The sequence below is a fragment of the Lepidochelys kempii genome, chromosome 5 (genome assembly GCF_965140265.1).
Source record: "Lepidochelys kempii isolate rLepKem1 chromosome 5, rLepKem1.hap2, whole genome shotgun sequence".
Taxonomy (NCBI): domain Eukaryota; kingdom Metazoa; phylum Chordata; order Testudines; family Cheloniidae; genus Lepidochelys; species Lepidochelys kempii.
The window spans coordinates 63,766,822-63,786,356 of record NC_133260.1 but is presented as its reverse complement, the minus strand read 5'-3'; the positions used below and the strand labels follow the sequence as shown (position 1 = coordinate 63,786,356).

The following is a 19,535-nucleotide window of genomic DNA, read 5'->3' as shown; positions in this document are numbered from 1 at the left end:
TTGGGTCCTGCAGAGGTCAGTCCTGGTACTGGTACTCTTCCATGTTTTTTAATTAATGACTTGGATAATGGAGTGGAGACTATCTTTATAAAATTTGCAGGTGACAGCAAGCTGGAAGGGGTTGTAAGCACTTTGGAGGACAGGATTATAACTCAAAATGACTTTGACAAATGGGAAGAATTGGTCTGAATTCAACCAGATGAAATTCAATAAAGACAAGTGCAAAGTACTTTACTTAGGGCAGAAAAATCACATGCACAACTACAAAATGGGGACTAACTGGCTAAATGGTTGTTGACAGTGATCTAGAGACGTTAGTGGATCACAAATTGAATATGAGTCAACAATGCGATGCAGCTGCAAAAAAAAAAAAAAAGCTAATATTCTGGAGTATATTAACAGGAGTATCTTACGTAAGACATGGGAGGTAATAGTCTTACTCTAGTCGGCACTAGTGAGGCCTCAGCTTATGGACCGTTTCCAGTTCTGGGTTCCACACTTTAGGAATGATGGGGGCAAATGGGGAAGAGTCTAGAGGAGAACAACAAAAATGATAAAAGGTGTAGAAAACCTGACCTATGAGGAAAGGTTAAAAAAAAAAAAGTGGCCATGTTTAGCCTTGAGAAAAGAAGACTGAGGGGGGACCTGATAAATCTTCAAATACGTTACAGGCTGTTATAAAGAGGATGAGGATCAGGTGTTCTCTGTGTCCACTGAAAGTAGGACAAGTGGTAATGGGCTTAATCTGCAGCAAGGGAGATTTAGGTTAGATATTAGGAAAAACCTACTAACTGCCACGGTAATTAAGCCCTGGAATAGGCTTCCAAGTGGGGTTGTGGAACCCCCATCATTGGAGGTTTTAAAAACAGGTTGGACAAACACTTGTCAGGGATGGTCGAGGTTTACTTGGTCCTGCCACCGCACAGGAGGATGGACTTGATGACTTCTCAAGGTCCCTTCCAGCCCTAAATTTCTGTGATTTTGTGAAACTATGTTTATAGAGGTTTAAACTGCCCCATTCATATCAGAGAGACAAATGTTGATACAGTTCCATTGCTAATCACTGCTGATAGTTCACTTTAACAGAAACAACTGACTACTTTGCTTATCAAGTGTGTTTGGAAATAACAGAACTAAATTAGAAAATGGCCAATTTTAGGGCATGTTATCCTCTCTGTGGAGCCAGCTGTGATACTCTAAGGAAGAGGTGGCTAACCTGAGTCTGAGAAGGATCCAGAATTTACCAGTGTACATTGCCAAAGAGCCACAGTAATATGTCAGCAGCCCCCCATCAGCTCCACCCCCCGCTCTCAGCACCTCCCGCCCACCTGCAGCCCCATTGATCAGCACCTTCTCCTCCCTCCCCGCATCTCCTGATCAGCTGTTTCGTGGCATGCAGGAGGCTTGGGGTGGGGGAAGCGGAGCAAGGGCATAGAAGGCTCAGGGGAGGAGGTGGGAAGGGTGGAGTAGGGGCAGGGCCTGTGTCAAGAGCCAGGGGTTGAACAGTGAGCACCCCTTGGCACACTGGAAAGTTTAGCACCTGTAGCTCCAGCTCTGGAGTCGCTGCTTATACAAGGAGCCACATATTAACTTCTGAAGAGCTGCATGGCACCAGAGCCCCAGGTTGACCATCTTAGAGTGTATTCTTTAGAGCTTTGTACAGTCTTGGTTTTGGCCAAGTCTATGCTAGAAGTGCTTTGCTGGCACTCTGCTTTTGCAAGCATTGCTTATTCCAGTCCTCCTGCCCCACCATTTCCAAGCAAAATAAATGCAATTTTGATCGTATAACTGTGTTATTGTATAACTGTGTATTACTGACCTAGTGGCTTTCGCCAGCACAGCTATCTTGGTTGCAAATTGCACCTCATTGCACCCTGGGCAACGTAGCTATGCCAACAAATGTTTGTGGTGTAGACCTGGCCTTGATATCCCAAGCGATGAAGCTTTTATTGCTTCTGGTATTCCAGAAAGTAGGGCTTTGTCTTCTCGGGAATGTCATCTACCAGTGTAGCTGCATTGGTCCATCTTACCTTGGTGCAAATTTTGCTGCATTGGTGAAAATTATGCCTACATTAGAGGTGAAATCCTTGCCTATTGAAGCCAATGGCAGAATTTCCATTGACTTCAGTGGAGTCTAAATTTCACCTCAGTGAGTAAAATACCAGTGTAGACAAGGTCTGACAGCTCTCACCATAAGAAATTCTGTTCCTGATTTTTTCTCCATGTCATTATCATCATCATTATCCCATTACTCCAAGGTTTTAAAACGACATCAACAACATGAAATCTCATCAACTTAAAACAAACTAACAAAAACGTTAAATGTAGTTTCAGATATTAAACATATCCATGAGTCCCATTGTCAATGTTTGTTGTTTAACAATAACACTTTTTGGCCGTAGGATTATCATGCCACCTATTTCTGACCTCACTGACGCTATATTGGTGGAGATTCAGATGGTGGATGACTACAATGTGGTTTGCATTTCTCAAAGCAAGTTGTATGCAAATGGTTGTGTGATCAATGCAAGTATGTACACAGGTCCTGTGCTAACATGTACAGCCCATGCTGAAGCCACCATCATCACATCTTCACTGCAATTTTTAGCCTTGTTTGCTAAATTAGCGCTAGCATGGGTGTTCCTATCTCAACTAGTCACATCTATGATTGAATTGTAGTCGTACACTGCAGAGTCACGGTAGACAAGTGGGCATTGGCAGAATTTGACCTTGTCATCTCTTCCTGGATCATCAGAATATCTAGGCATGTGGTGTTGCTGGAATTTTGGTAGCATGCAATAGGTTAGTTATGATGATTGCTCCCTCTTAGCAGCTAATGTTCCATAAAAAAGTCCGTTGAGTGCTGGGATTGATGTTCTCTGTCATGAGATGTCATGACAAGCTTGTCAGTTCTCGTCTATCAGTTTATTTTAGATATTTGTAAGGTGGCTGTCTACCCCTTCTTTCATCCACTCTCCTTTCACCTTCAGTTAATTTAGATGCTCAGTTTTATTGGTTACATTGTCTTATTATTAAATCAAGTCTTTGAGACTATTTATTGACTGGCATATACTTCTGCAGCAGAATTACGCAAGTAACACTAGGTGGAAGAGAACTACAGAACTAGTTGATCATGTGTTGATAAATGCTCATATTATAAAAAATTACCAATTGAATTATATTAATATCAAATTCATTGTTAGGTGATTCACTGGTACTTATCCTCTATTAAAACTTCTCTTGTGATTTCCTTTTCAGCCACTGGTGCTACAACCACCATCTATGCAGTTGAGGCAGACGGTGATCCAAATGCAGGGTTTGATAAATCGAAGGAGCCGGGAGAAACACAGTATCTAATTAAATGGAAAGGCTGGTCTCATATCCATAACACATGGGAGACTGAAGAAACCTTGAAGCAGCAGAATGTTAAAGGAATGAAGAAACTGGACAACTACAAGAAAAAGGATCAGGAAACAAAACGATGGTGAATGTTATCGATAGTCATCTTTCATAATACAGATTTTTTTTTTACCAGCATTTGTGCTTATGTAGTATTGTAAGGGGATTGATCTCCGTATGAGAATATATTTCCATAGTGTGTGTTCAGCAAGAAGATAATACATAATCTTTTTATTGTTAAAACCGCCTCGACATTTTAAGGTCCTGCAAGGTGTACAGCATCCTCAACTTCATTACTCATGAGTGAATGATGATGTGTGGCATCTTGCAGGATCATGCCTTTAATAAATAACTAAGCTGTTTGGAAGTTATTTTTCTTAAATGTTTATAATATGCATAGTATAAATAAAATATTTACACAATAAACAGTATGCATTGCTTACTGTTTACTCAAATGGCCTACCATTTGCTTTTCTTGACCATTGTACTTTAACAGAACTGTTCATTACATTCTCCACAGTGATACTTACTACTTTTTCTTAGAAGTTTTAATTCTATTCACTTTGCTAGGCTTTCCAGTTCTACTTTCTCATTTTTCTGCCCATTGTCTGGATCAACAAGCACTCTCTTATCAATGTTGTTAGAAGTCCTGAACGAAATGTTTGGAGAAAATCTTTACCTTCTACTGCCTTCTTTTGACGCTGGTTTCCAGTGGGTTATTCAGTGTCCTATATGAAAAGTGGTGGTTCTTGTCCATTACTTTTAGGAATGGTTGAGATGGATTTCCCTAGATTTAACCCCCTTCAAGTGTTGTTCTCATTAAGTGAAAAAAGTGTCCTACAAAATAAAATACTTTAACTGTTGGGAGTGGACATTCCGTATTATACCTATATTAATTATTTTTTATCAGGTGTAGCTGACACTAGTACAGTTTCTCAGTAGTTTTTTCTCAGCTTCCAGTCAGGAGGGCACCTAATTCAGATAAGGAATTTTTTGTAGCAGATGTTTTTTCTCCACTGAGATATCCTTTAGTTCCTTTCTCACAGAAGCTTTCCCTCTAACTTTCCTTTGGTGCTTACACTGAAAGCTTTTGGACTGTCAAATTGTTTTAGTTTTAGAATGAAACAATGTAATTACTATTTTCATAATTTCCATTCCAGGCTGAAAAATGCTTCTCCAGAAGATGTGGAATATTATAACTGCCAGCAAGAACTTACAGATGATCTTCATAAACAATATCAAATAGTGGAGAGAATAATTGGTAAGTGACAAATTGGAGACTGGAAATAACAATAAGGATAATATACTGTCATTGCTTCTATTTTTATAGATTCTTAAAAATGTAGGGCTTGAAGGGACCTCAAGAAGTCATCAAGTCCAGCCCCCTGTGCTGCGGCAGGACTAAGTAAACCTAGACCATCCCAGGTGTTTGTCGAACCTGTATGGTGGAGATTCCACAGCCCCCCTTGGAAGCCTATTCTAGAGCTTAATTACCCTTGTAGTTAATGCGTTTTTCCTAATATCTAACCTAAATCTCCCTTGAGTTAGATTAAGCCCATTACTACTTATCTGACCTTCAATGGACATGGAGAACAACTGATCGCTGTTCTTTTTGTAACGGCCTGTAACATACTCGAACACTTATCAGGTCTCCCCTCAGTCTTTTTTTCTCAAGACTGAGTATGCCCAGCTGTTTTGACCTTTCCTCATGAGTCTAAACTTTCTAAACCTTTTATCATTTTTGTTGCTCTCCTCGTTACTCTTTCCAGTTTGTCCCCATCTTTCCTAAAATGTGGAACCCAGAGTTGGAAACCGTACTCAAGCTGAGGCCACACCGGTGTCGAGTAGACTGGGACAATTACCTCCCATGTCTTAATATGACACACCTGTTAATACACCCCAGAATATTAGCCTTTTTTGCTGCTGCACTGCATTGTTGACTCATATTCAATTTGTGATCCACTAAACCCCCAGACCCTAGTCAGTAGTAGTACTATCTAGCCAGTTATTCCCCATCTTGCAATTGTGCATTTGATTTTTAATTACTAAGTGAAGTACTTTGCACTTGTCTTTATTGAATTTCATCTTGTTGAATTCAGACCCAATTCTCCAAATTATATATTTGTGGATAATAAATTTATTAGAATTCTTAATTATTTTACTTTCAAACTAAAATAATATGGATATAAATTAGGATGGAGGTTAATCATGGGTTCTTTAATTCTGAGCACTTTGTCACTTATTGTGTCACAAAAATGAAATAAATGTCTCATTAAAATCAAAATTATTGATGAAGTATTTCAAATGTATTCTACAGCTCATTCAAATCAGAAGTCAGCAGCAGGTTATCCAGATTATTATTGCAAGTGGCAGGGTCTCCCTTACTCAGAGTGCAGCTGGGAAGATGGTGCTCTCATTGCCAAAAAATTTCAGTCATGCATCGATGAGTATTTTAGCAGAAATCAATCCAAGACAACTCCTTTTAAGGACTGCAAGGTGAGTGAGATTTAAGATAATTTTCATAGACGTCTGAGAATTGAGACAATAAAAATATTTGTAGCTGGCTGTTTTGTTCCTGGATTAGGGATGGTATACATTATAAAGTTTTTCAGATCACAGAATGAAATATTAAAATTGTTTAGTTTAGTAATGACTGTTAAGGTATATAACTTGAGTCAGTGGTCTTATTAGTTCTAAGCAGACAAATGTCCCCATTGTGATTATTTTCACTCAAAAGTGAAATTATGTTAACTTTTAGAAGTTAATATAGTAATGTATATAAACATAATTTAAATTATTTTCCGTTTTCTCCTGCATCTTCAGTAAAATTATATTTAGAATCTTAAAACATTCAGTAGTAGGGCTAATGTTCAATATCACTTTGATAGGTTTTAAAACAGAGGCCAAGGTTTGTTGCACTGAAGAAGCAACCATCATATATTGGTGGCCATGAAGGTTTAGAGTTAAGAGACTATCAGTTAAATGGACTAAACTGGCTCGCTCACTCCTGGTGCAAGTAAGTACGTTCTGAAAGTCTGATGCTTTTCTAGTACTTGTAAATGGTAGAAATTCATAAAACCTTAGCAGAATGGATTATTTTGTCATTGGAGTAGTAAATTGTACAGTAAAGATTTGAGAGGGATTGCTTTCACCTGCAAATACACAAGTTTAGCACGTAGTTGATTTGTACAGGCAAGACTTCTTTGGTTTTCCTTTTTCCCTCTGGTGTTTGTAGGTGAAATACAAAATAAACTACGTTACCCTCAAATATCACACATGGAAGTTTATTTTTAAAATTCATGCACAGGAACTATTTAGTAGCTTTATATAGAACAACATTTATCTTGGGTCCCTTTTTACCATTTGATTAATGAAGGATTTTCAAACTGCAGTAATGATAGTAATTAAGATTCTTCTTTGAATGATTGCACATGTCCATTCCACTGTAGGTGTCTGTGTTCCAATGCACGCTGTCAGAGAGTTTTCCCCTCTGAGGTCTCGTGCACCATGTTCAGGCATAAAGGGCTGAGCTGTCCCTGACCCCGCTCAGTTCCTTCCCGCTGCCCATGTTGGTTGTCAGAGCTCCTTTTCCTTCTGCAAGTCTCTAGTCAAGCATGTAAATAGTACCTGTTGTAATCCTGTATTATTAATATAGTTTAATAGAGTAGTAAGTAAATATATATATATTTTTTTAAATTGTGTTTGTGTGTGGATCTGGCACCCTGTGTGGATACCGGCCAAGGTACAGGAGATATGTCGTGCTCTCTGGGTTTCAAGCTTTGCCACTCCTGTGGTAAGGCAATACCTAAGAGTGATCCTTATCCAGCTGCCTTAAGCACTTGGGGGAGGCTCATTTGAGTGACAGATGTGCTGATTGTAAGGGCTTTAAGCCCCGCTCCAAAAAGGACAGGGCAACTAGACTGAAATCTGCTGCTGGAATCGGCACTATGTCCTCTACCACAACCATCTACCTCAATCCAGATACTGTCGTTGCTCAGCACCAGTAGTGCATTTTCGGCATTACCAGCACAGAGCGGTAGATCGGTGTTGCTGTTATCAAGGAAGAGGCACTGTAAATTGGACTTGATACCAGGATCTTGGAAGGAAGCAAAGAGGTTGAGGTCATCTAAGGACTCGGGAGGGTGCTAAGGACTCTAAGCAGGGAAGTTCATTGACTCCAGAGCCCAGTATGGGCCTGTTGAGACTGGCTCTCAAAGCACCATCATTGGGATCACCTTACTCCCCAGTACTGGAGAGTACTTTCCCAGAACCATCTACTCCTGAGGCATTTGAGGCTGTAAGAGCGTTGTTGAACCTCTTGGTGCTGCTGTCACTGGCAATTCAGAAGTCTTGCCTGGCACTGGTGCCCAAGATACTGGAATTAGCAGCTTCACCTCTGCACTGGGCAGATCCAACTGATTTGGCCATCAGGGTACTAATCAAGATGGTACTGTCTAGGGAAATCGAGGTGATCTCCCCGGGTCTGAACCGTCCTCTCCGGTACCGAACTATACAAGCCCACCATGGTCTCAAGAAGAGTATTTTTCTTCATCAGGCTCTGCAGTGAAATCCTGTGTGTCCCTAGCCAGTCTCACCATCAAGAGAATACCACCTGTTTTCCCTGGTTTCAGCCTCAATTTCAGCTAGGAGCTTACCGAAACGACCCTTGAGCCAAATACACTTGGGGATCGGGGCCATACCAGGGGCCATTTTGGAACCAATGGGGATTCTCCTCAAATCGAATGTGTCCCCACATCCATCTCAGCTGGCTCCATCTACAGGCAATCAGGAACATCCATGCCACAAACATCCTAGTGTTGGTACTAAGCCTGGCACTGAGCACATTCAGGATACCTCTCACGAGTATCCACGAGAGCAGTGGAAACTGGACCAGTCCCTGGTATTGTTGTCATCCTTTCCCTCTATCTCCTGATGAGGCAATTGTGGTAGAACCTATCTCTCTGCCTCCTGATGATTTTAAGACTCATCAGGAATTGGTGAGGAGGATGTCTGTGGCCCTGGACATTCTCCGTGAGGAGATTCAGGAAAAATCTCATTTTGTCATCTGCGACCTCAGCTAGAATATCTGTCCTATGCTGTTTTAGAGCCTACCAAAGTTCTTTGGACATTTTGGCATCTGCGACCTCAGCTAGAATATCTTTCCTATGCTGTTATAGAGCCTACCAAAGTTCTTTGGCAGACCCCAGCTTCCCTGTCACTGACTACAAAAAGACTGGAGAGCAGATGCTGTGTCCATTGTCAGGGGGTCAAGCACCTCTATTGTCATTGCCCTCTGGGCTCACTTGTAGTGTTGACAGCCAATGAGAGAGAGTGATACGGTCATCAGGCATCAACCCCGAAAAATGAAGAGGCCAAAAAGCTGGACTTATTTGGGAAGAAGTTTTATTCTGCAGGTGGATTACAGCTTCATATTGCAAACCGGCAAGTTTTCTAGGGCACTACGATTTCATCCTGTGAAATACAGTTCCAAAGTTCCAGGACAAGCGCCCAGATGATGCGAAACAGGATGTTACAGACTTTGATCAAGGAAGACAAATTGGTTGCCAGAACAGCTCTGCAGGAGGATGCAGCAGCCTCTACAGTCAGGGCTAGATTAACTCTCTTGCAGACCTGGGGCTATTAGATTTTGTGTGGCCCCTGTAAGTCTTTTTCCTAATTTTAAAACAAAATGATCACAATTATGGCATCGAGGTTATTAACGCTATACTAAACTTGCCTTTCAATTAACATAAAGCCATTCTGTGGTTACATTTCAGTCTTAAAACATGTAGAATATAGTTAAGTTAATTCAAAATAGACTACTTCTTACCTTAGAACATCTGTTGTATTAGTTTTTTTTCTGGGAGGGAGTTTGGGTGCAGAAGGGAGCTCCAGGCTGGTGATGGAGGGGGCTAAAGGTGGCGCTTACCATAGGCAGCTTACCAGGGAGGCGCTTACTGTAGGCAGCTCCTGGCCGGTGGCGCAGCAGGGCTCAGGCAGGCTGGCTGACTGCCATAGCCCCATGCTGCTCCTGGAAGCAGCTGGCTGCTGCCATGTCTCTGCATGCTCCTGGCGGGGGAGGAGATAGCATGTCTTCATGCGCTGCCCACCCCCGCAAGCGCTGCCCCCCACAGCTCCCATTGGTTCCTGGCGTGCAGGGGGCGGTGCTTGCTCCCATTGGTTCCCAGCCAGTGGGAGCTGTGGGGATGGTGCTTGCAACATAGGCAGCACATAGAGCTGCCTCCCCACTGCGCCCCCTGTCAGGGGCCGCAGAAATGTGTCAGCGCTGGCCACTTCCGGGAGTGGCGAGGGGCCATGGCATGCAGGCAGTCTGCCTGAGTCCTGCTGCGCCAGGATCCCCCTTACTCCGGGGCCCTGGGCTGCAGCCCCTAAAGCTCCTGCATTAATCCAACGCTGTCTACAGTCGTGCCATGGCCTCTGCCATCACGAGGAGGCACTCATCTTGGTTATGCTCTTCTGGCCTCCCTCCAGAAGTGCAACCAACAGTCCAGGACCCCAATTTGAAGGGCCATCCCTCCTATCACAAAAAACTGATGAGAGGAATCCTGAAATCCCTGCACATTTGCACCCTTGCAGTGAAGCAGAGGGTGTTCTGACCTCGCCAGTCCCAGTGTTTTCAGGGGTTTGCCCCTTGAGCCTAGGATCTGCCAAAGAGAAGAAGTGGAGGTCACAAAAGACACCCATAGCCACCATCTACATCTGCCAGTTTATTAAGGCAGATGGCATCATCCATTATAGACTTCAAAGAGAAACTGCTGAGCTTCAGTTCATTTGCAAATTTGACACCATCAGCTCAGGATTAAACAAAGACTGTGAATGGCTATCCAGCTAAAAAGCAGTTTCTCCTCCCTTGGTGTTCACACCTCAGCTGCTAGAAGAGGGCCTCATCCTCCCTGATTGAACTAACCTCGTTATTCCTAGCCTGATTCTTGCTTGTATGTTTATACCTGCCTCTGGAAATTTCCACTACATGCATCCAAGGAAGTGGGTATTCACCCACGAAAGCTCATGCTCCAATACGTCTGTTAGTCTATAAGGTGCCACAGGACTCTTTGCCGCTTTTACAGATCCAGACTAACATGGCTACCCCTCTGAAGCTTATCATCCATTATGTTTATGCTGAACAATCTCTCTGTGACGTGGATGAACCTCTTATTGCCAATCATCCAGGTAAGGAAAGACATCCCCTGACCACCAGAGAAATGCTGCTACCACCGCCATACACTTTGTAAATACATACCAGGCAGACGAGACCAAAGGGGAGCACTGGGAACTGGGATAATGGTGACTCCAAGATTGTCACATGGAAGTAAATGTCCTTTAAATCGAGAGCTTGTTTCGATGGGTGGGTCGAGAGCAGTTTACCAGTTTAAAGAGTGCCATTTTTTTCTTTCCCAGTTTTTGCAAACTGCCTGTCCTGTTTCCATCATTCTTGGACCCACATCACAACAATTTGGTGGGTTCTGAGCACGGTGGATATACACTCCAGTTTATTTCCACAGACTCCCTTTCCCCATCCCTCTTCATGGACCTCTCTCTCATAAGGCAGTGTTTCTTCAAGAGATACAATCACTTTTCCTTGTAGAACCTATAGAAAAGGTCCCTTTTTTGTTCAAGGGAAAGGGTTTTTATGTCCAATACTTACTGATTTCGGAAGCAAAAGGGGGTCTCCGGGTTATTTTAGATCTAAGGGAGTTAAACAAGTTCCTAAAAAAATTGAAATTTCAGTCACTCTGGCCTCCATAATCCCTTCACTGAGGCCAGGGGATTGGTATGCTGCTCTCTACTTAAAGGTCATTTACTTCCATGTGACAATCCATCAGACCCACTGAAAATTTCTGAGATTCACTGTCAGCAGTCACCATTATCCATTCCCAGTGCTCCCCTTTGGTCTCTTGTCTGCCTGGCATGTATTCACAAAGTGTATGGTGGTGGTAGCAGCATTTCCCTGGTGGTCAGGGGATGTCTTTCCTTACCTTGATGATTGGTATAAGAGGTTGATCCAGGTCACAGTGAGGTGGTTCAGCATAAATATAATCTGATCCAGCTTCGATGCGCTCAGACTGCTCATCAACACAGACAAGTCAGTCCCATTTCCAGTTGAAAAAATATAATTTATTGGTGTGGTCCTGGATTTGACAATGGCCAGGGCCTTACTATTGCAGGCCAGGTTTCATTCAATGCAAAACTTCATTCTAGACTTAAAGGTTTATCTCCTCATCATGGTGAGAAACTGGTCAAGGCTGCTGGCACACAAGGCAGCATGCGTTTATGTAGTCCAATATGCCAGGCTGTTTCAGACTCCTTCAAGGCTGGTTGATGGGCTGAGGTGTATTCACCAAGGAGGCATCACATAGATGTTACTGCACATACGGAATTGGATTTTATCCTCCCTAGATTGGTGGACAGATCTGACCAATGTCTGCAAGGGAGTTCCCTTTGGCCTGCCTCAACAATGTTTCACCGTAGGTGTGACATGAGGTACCTGAAGAGTAGCCCACACTGAAAATGCCAAAGTCAGGGCAGGCTGGAAAAAGGAGAGCAGATTCCCCCAAAACTGGTGGTTGTAGTTAGACTCATTAACCAGTCACAAACTGTGCTCCTGCTTCCCCACACTGGTTATCAAGAATCTGAAAAAAAAGAACTCACACAGTCCCCTTTATTGCATTCCAGTCTCTGGCTCCCAATCAGCAAATAGGTCCATTATAGTGAGAAGTTACTTCAAACTCTATTCACTATATAAAATGTTCTTCTGATCCCCAAAGGGCCAGCCACATTACCAGAGCAATACTAGTTTGGATCATACCAATCTACCAGTCAGTCCTTTAGTATCTAATACTAAAGGTTTATTATAAAAAAAAAAAGAACGAGAAGAGAGTTGTTAAATGGCCAAAGCAATGAGGTACATAGATATGATTTCCAAGTCTATATATCAGCATTTTAGCAGAATTGGTGAGTTTTCTGGCTTATGAAGTCCCTCTGGAACACATCCAAAGCTTGAATGGGTCCATCAGTCCTTTGTTCAAAGCTTCAGTTTGTAGAGAAGCTACTCCAAAGGTGAGATGCAAGATTGAAGACAAAATGGAGATGATGTAGCTGCATTTTTATATCCTTTGCCGTGTGACTTGTACATCCTTTGCCCCAAACATAAGCTCGCTCACAGCACATGGGCACTGAAGAGTACATAGAGTCCCCTATCCATAAGCATGTTCCTATATGTCCTGCTGACTCATAGGCTAGCCCCTGGCTTCTCTCAATGGGTTCATTGTACTGCTGGTTGTCCTTGATGGGCCATCAAGCAGGCTGGATAATGCTGATGCCAATCTGTCTGGGGATGTCGCCCAGATACACAGCACAAGTTTGAGATACAAATATACTACACATATGTATAACTCACAAAACAGAGACGGTACATATAAATGAGCTTATCATATTTAACAAATCATAACCTTTCCACTGAAACCTTACATGCTTATATAAGATTCATTGTGATTTTGTAATATTGATATCAATAATATTATAAATGGTCACCCATATTCCATACAGTGCCACATTAGGCATGGATGCCTCGAACCTGGGATGAAGGGCTCACTTGGGACCCCTGCAGATGCAATGTCTTCGGTCTATCCCAGATCTCAGTCTAGACATAAACATCAGGGAGTTTTGAGATATCCACTTAGCTTGCATGTTGTTCCTTCCTCACGTCAGCAGAAGGAACGTGTTAGTGTTGACTGCCAATATGATGGGGAGCAGAGGTGGTCCTCTTTACACTGTGAGGAAGCAATCCTACTCTGGGACTTCTGCATCAGCAATTCTGAAGGTGACCTGCCTCCTGGGGGGGCTCAGAATAGAGTGCACAGGTTGTTTGTCAATTACCACAAGTTGTTCCTTTGCCCAGATATAGCAAGGGTAATTTTCCTGCTCTGGGAGATCCCCAGTGGATCTGCTTGCAACAAAAGACAACAGAATATATTAGTTTTGCTCCTGAGAGGCCCATAGTCCAGGTTTGTTAGTGGATGCTTTTTTACTGTCATGGTCAGAGGATCTTTTGTATGTTTTCCTCCACCCCCAATCCATCTTCTGCCCAGATCAAGCAGGATGAGGCCCATTTTACACTGGTTGCCACTGTGTGGCTTTCACAGCTCTTAAGCCTCTCAATTAGTCCCCCACTGTTTCTCCCACACCATGCATATTTGATTTCACAGAATTGTGGTGACCTCTTCCACCCCAGTCTTCAGGCCCTTCACCTGACGGCAGGGAGGTTTCATGTTTAACTTAGGCAGGAGTCCTGCTCTAGAAAATTTCAGAATATGCTGCTGAATAGTAGGAACCATCTGCTAGAATTACTTACCTGGCTAAATGGAAGAGCTTTTCCTCCTGTTCCAGACTGAAAGGGGTTTCCACCTGTTCTTGCTTCTATTCAGCACACACTGGACTACTTTCAGTCCCTGAAACATCAATGATTAGTGATTAGCTCAGTTAGAGTACACATAGCATCTATCTTGGCACTTCACCCATCTCTGGGTAACCGTTTTCTTTTCCAACCTGATGGCTGAAAGATTTTTAAAGGGTTTGGACAGACTATTTCTGTAGGGACATTCTTTCTGAAAGGGGTAAGAGTATTGCTGGGTTAATATGAAAACTGATAGTAAGTAGTAAAGGGGAGGAGAGACTATGCGCTCTGTCTGGATGATAGAAGAGCTTTAGCATTTTATCTGGGACAGACTAAACCTCTCGGGTCTTTCTCCCTATTATTCATTACGTTTGCGGACAGAATGAAGGGCATTCCTATGTCCACACCAAGGATTTTGGCTGTATTCGACTGTGTTACCAGTTGGCTAATGTGAAGCTGTCAGATAGTGTGTTGGTTCATTCGACTAGATCCCAAGCAACCTCTGTGGCTTTTCTGGCTGATATGCCCATATTAGATATTTGCAAAGTGGTAACCTGTTCATCATGTCACACATTTGCCTCTCACTACTCTATCCTTCAGTAATCTAGGTATGCTTTTTGGATGAGTTGGCCTCCAGTCCCTGTTCAAATAGACTCTGAAATCATCTCCAGTTGAGCCTGCTTGTGAGTCACCTACAGTGGAATGGACATGTGCAGTCACTCGAACTAAAAATGGTTACTATCTTTTCCATAACTGTTGTTCTTAAAGGTTTCAGAGTGTTCTTAAAGGTGTGTTGCACATGTCCATTCCATGATCCGCCCTCCTTCCCATCTCTATCTGAGTCTTTCGGTAGGAGAGAGCTGAGGGCAGTTTTGGGTGGCTCCGTCCTTTATGCCTGTGCATAAGGCAGCAGAGGGCACTTGTGCTGCCCTGATCGGTGCCACTAAGGGGAAAATTCTGACAACTGTGCACTGGAGCACATCGACACCTGCAGTGGAATGGACATGTGCAATCCATCTCAAGGAACCACCATTACAAAAAAGTTTGTAAACATTTTTTTCTGAATTGGTAGTATGAAAACATTCTTTGTTTTATTGCTGAATATACAGTTATAAGCAATAGTCCTCATAATCTGTGAGCTAATTAAATTTCCTCATAGGATATACATTTGAAAAATCTTGCAAAACATCTATGAACTTCTGTTCATAAATGCTTAAAGGAATGTAATTTTTATCCTGGTGATTAGCAGTATGATATATAATTTTTTTTATATTTCTTTCATTTTGCAGAGGGAACAGTTGTATTCTTGCAGATGAAATGGGTTTGGGTAAAACAATACAAACTATTTCTTTTCTGAACTACCTGTTTCATGAACATCAGTTGTATGGGCCTTTCTTGCTGGTAGTGCCACTTTCTACTTTGACATCTTGGCAAAGAGAAATTCAGACGTGGGCTCCTCAGATGAACGCTGTGGTTTATTTAGGAGACATCAATAGCAGAAACATGGTGAGTACATTTGAACAGTAATGAAAAACACAGTGCTAAAAAGGGTTCTTTCAAACATTTGCCTCTTATTCATCTTTTGTGTGTTTGGTTAAAAATTAGAAAACGTGTATTTGCCTGAAATACAATATTTAATATGAAAATTTGAAAGTTTAGATTTTGGTGTAAAATAATTACTTATATATGCTCTTTTATTTCCTTCTTAGTCTCTGCTTACTACACTCAGGGAGCTTGTTTAAAAATGTAAGCTTCCATTTAAAAATAAATTTTCTCTTTCCCTTGTGGTTGAGAAGATAAAATTTAAAATTGTGAACAGAATATAAAGTAATACAGTGACATCTGTCCGGGTGTGCAGAGAAGCATAAAACAACAACTTTAAAAAGTGCTAACTGCCCCTATTCACATCAAGGGATTGTTAACTAAATGTCATAGTTGACTATTTCATTGCTGGTCACAACAGTTACATAAGATCTGATGTGAGTAGAGCCGCAGAATTGCTGAGCTTCATTTGTGGCCAGAATTTGGAAGAGTACCATTTTTTTTTTTTTTCTCTTCCAGTTCAACCTCTGGATGTAATGTTCTGAGTTGTGAATTTCTTTCAGAATGGAAGTTTAAAAATCAAAAACCTTTAATTTTTCATGTTAGCTTCCCAAAAATTCATGGAATATTCTATAAGGAAGCACGGTCCATGTATCACCTGTTACTTTTTCTCCTTTGCAGTTAAGGAGGCTTTAAACAGTTCTTATTTTACTAAAGTAACAATGAAGTAGCCAAGTATTGTTTAGCTACAAACTTGCTTTAGGACACAGATTAATGATGCACCATGAACATACAATAACTTTTAAAATTAATTTAAAATACTACAATAGATTTGTATCATTTCAGTGAACAGATTTTATGAGTTGATTACTGAATGTTTATTTGAGAAATAAAATCATTTGATGGTCAGAAATGATATTAAAGCTTGTCTAGGTTATTATTTTGGAATAAATTGCTAATGTATCTCAAATGTTTTTGTAGACCAAGGTGGCATATACTTCAAAATGGAAAATAGTTGAGTAACTCTTTCTTCACCTTCCTCCTTCAAATGCGCCTTCTCATTTTAGAGGAGCATATTACCTTCCTGGTTTTCTTTGATCACTTTATGACATTGCCCCTATATCTAGCAAGTTACTTTTGAGTGTTTATCAAATATATATTACCCTACTTGTAAGTCTGATTCTTTCCTGTTAGTGATTATGTTAAACAAGCACAAAATAGAAAAAAAAAGTCAGATTATTGTATATTATTTAACATTCATACTTCTGTAGCATTTAAAGTTAATCAGGTTGAAAATGACCATCCCAACTTTCTATCTTAAATTTCTCACAAATTTACAATCTTTCTTTGTAGATAAGAACTCACGAATGGATGCATCCACAGACCAAACGGTTAAAATTTAATATTCTTTTGACAACTTATGAAATTTTGCTAAAGGATAAGGTAAGTCATAATTTTGAATTATTTTTATTTTCCATTAATAGAGATCATCATTTATTCTGTACCACAACATATAGAGTTGTACTTGCCATTACATTTATTTTGGCTCCTGGAAATGTGCACACTTTGTTTTATAAATATGATAGATTTTCTATAGCAGTTTAGATTGTTGTTCTTCAAATTTCTGAGAGACATTGATTTGTTTCTCCAGCTACTTATGCTGCTGCTGCTGCTCTTTCAATTTTGATATTGAACCTTGAGGAGTGACATCAGGGAACCACAGATCCTGCAATTGAATTACAGTATATGGTGCCATGTTTGGTCAATGTGTGATGATGATGATGAACAGTAATGCAGTGTTTTCATATATCAGTTTGAAGGCACTCCAGTTAACCTTGTGGACTTCAGAGCACTTAGAACTTCAGAGTTGAGCTTTAAACAAAAAAACTGTTTTATACCTTAATTATCAATAGAAACATCACAAAAGCATGTCAGAGCATCATGCCACAATTATTTTGTGGTTGACTGACAGTTTTTTCTCTTCTTATTCTCCCTATTTCTAGCAGCAAGTGCTGTGTTCTCTCCCCTCATTTCTGTTTTATATATTCTGGGAAGAAGGACCATAGTTATTTCTTTTTGTAATGTACTTTGTACTGCCTCATGTGTGATAGGTAGCAGTCCTGTGAATTCTTTCAGAACCAGAGGAAAGCTAATTGAAGGTCTGAGCTAGTGGATCCAAAGGAAAGCTAATGGAAGCTAATGAAGTGTTGAGGCCTGAGTTTTTGTTGGTATAGCTCACACTTCAGCTAACTATAATATTTTAACAATGAAGAACTCTTTCTGCAGTTGATCCCAGCCAACTTAAAAGACATAGTTCAATATTAAAACACACTGGTGTCCATATAACATTAATTTAAAGGTTTGTTAACGAACATTATATCCAGTTACTGGTTACTCTGCTTCGTGTTTGGCGTGTGAAAAGGGACTGGCAGAACTAGTAGTCAGTTTTTTAAGGTTTGAATTTTATTTAATTTATTTATTTATTGTAGAAAAATAATAGTATATGGCCTTCATGATTCTAACTATCAAATGCTTCTTTTACATAATTTTCTTTTCTTTTTTTAAGTCTTTCCTTGGTGGTCTAAATTGGGCATTTATAGGAGTGGACGAAGCTCATCGTTTAAAAAATGATGATTCCCTTCTATACAAGACACTAATAGACTTTAAGTCAAACCATCGTCTTCTTATCACTGGAACTCCTCTGCAAAACTCCCTCAAAGAGCTCTGGTCTTTGCTGCACTTCATCATGCCAGAAAAGTAAATAAGATCTTTCATACTCTTGTTAACATAGTTATAGTATTCTTAAACAGAAAATTTCACAGTGAAAAATACTTTAAAATATCATATAATATTTAAACATGTAGCAGATGCACTTATTTTTCATGCCACATCTGACAAATAGTTTAAAACTTTTCTGCTTTAGAAAACCATTAAAATAAATGGATTGGTACTGAAAACTAAATGCCTTTATATGGGTTACAACCCTGACAGTATGCCTCACCTTGTTTTGGAGGATAGTCTCTGTACAGTTAATTCTCAACATCCTTTCAATCATTGTCTTTGAGACAGCTAATAAGGTTATCAGTTAATGTCATTTATGTTTGCATAGCAAATGCCTCTCTGTCACATATTTTTGCCCATAAAATACAATGGGAAATACAATGTCATTGGTTCCTATAAAGAAGTCCATATTGATTCAGAACCAGTGATGCTGTATGGCCCATTGCACTAAACTAAACGCTATTGAAAATCATTAGCTAAAACCCGCCCCCAAAACTACGTTTACATAAAAATGCAATGAACAGTAATGAAAAAATGAACAGTAATTTGGTTTTCACTGTGCTGTTAATATATTTGCATTTCTCTCAGAGCTGGTTGGGAGTTTTTCATTGAAATGGTTTTCTCCTGGAAAATGCAGTTTCTGCAAACTCAGACTTTTCTTCCGTGAAAAATTCAGTTTTGCTGAAAAATTTTGATTTTCTTTTGGAAAAATCTAAATGAAATATTTCATTTTTGGTCATCTTAACCCAAATTGGATTAATCAATGTTTTGTTGAACTGATCTGAACCCAAACGAAACTGCATTTCCCTTTTAGTGCATTGCTTAATAGGAGTTGTAGTTCTGACCCCCATTCTTAACTATGGGCTGGGCTGCTCAGAGGATTTACGTCTCCCATAATGCAGTGTGGATTTGCCTCTGAGCTACATGGTGCATTATGGGAGAAATGTGACTGGATGAAGTACAGGAAATATAGTGTGGGCCAGGGAACCTGACCCATAGGGGAAGCTAGGAGCACCAGGCTCTCATATGACAGTTCCTATGAGGCAGTGTGCCACTATGAGCAAATGTAGTTTATTTATTGAACTAACTCAAAATGAAGCATTTTCGGTCAGTTCAATAAACCAAAATGAAACATTTTAGTTTCCGGAATATCAAAATGTTTCATTTCTTGATCAAATATGTCAAAAAGAAATGTTTGTGTTTTCTGATCAGAATTCCCTTTCCACAAAAATTTTTGAAATTTCAATTTTTCATCCTAATTCAGGATTAAAACAAATGTTGAAAAGTTGACATCTTTTTATTGGTGGATATCATAGGTGGTGGGTATAATAGGCCAGGGGAGGCTAAGCCTCCCCTGAGGTGCAGCTGCCGACCCCTGCCTTTCAGAGCATGGATGCCT

At 40.6% G+C, this 19,535-nt stretch overlaps 1 protein-coding gene across 6 annotated transcripts in view; it reads left to right on the top strand.

Moving 5' to 3' along the window:
* CHD1 (chromodomain helicase DNA binding protein 1) overlaps nt 1-19,535 on the top strand; it is an 89,586-nt gene that overhangs the window by 40,612 nt on the left and 29,439 nt on the right. For all 6 annotated transcript variants that reach the window (XM_073344590.1, XM_073344588.1, XM_073344585.1 and 3 more), the window contains 7 exons: nt 3,259-3,484; nt 4,560-4,660; nt 5,717-5,895; nt 6,288-6,415; nt 15,103-15,319; nt 16,709-16,798; nt 17,922-18,112. In XM_073344590.1, coding sequence (XP_073200691.1) covers nt 3,259-3,484; nt 4,560-4,660; nt 5,717-5,895; nt 6,288-6,415; nt 15,103-15,319; nt 16,709-16,798; nt 17,922-18,112 — 1,132 coding nt within the window. The remainder of the gene's footprint in view (nt 1-3,258; nt 3,485-4,559; nt 4,661-5,716; nt 5,896-6,287; nt 6,416-15,102; nt 15,320-16,708; nt 16,799-17,921; nt 18,113-19,535) is intronic.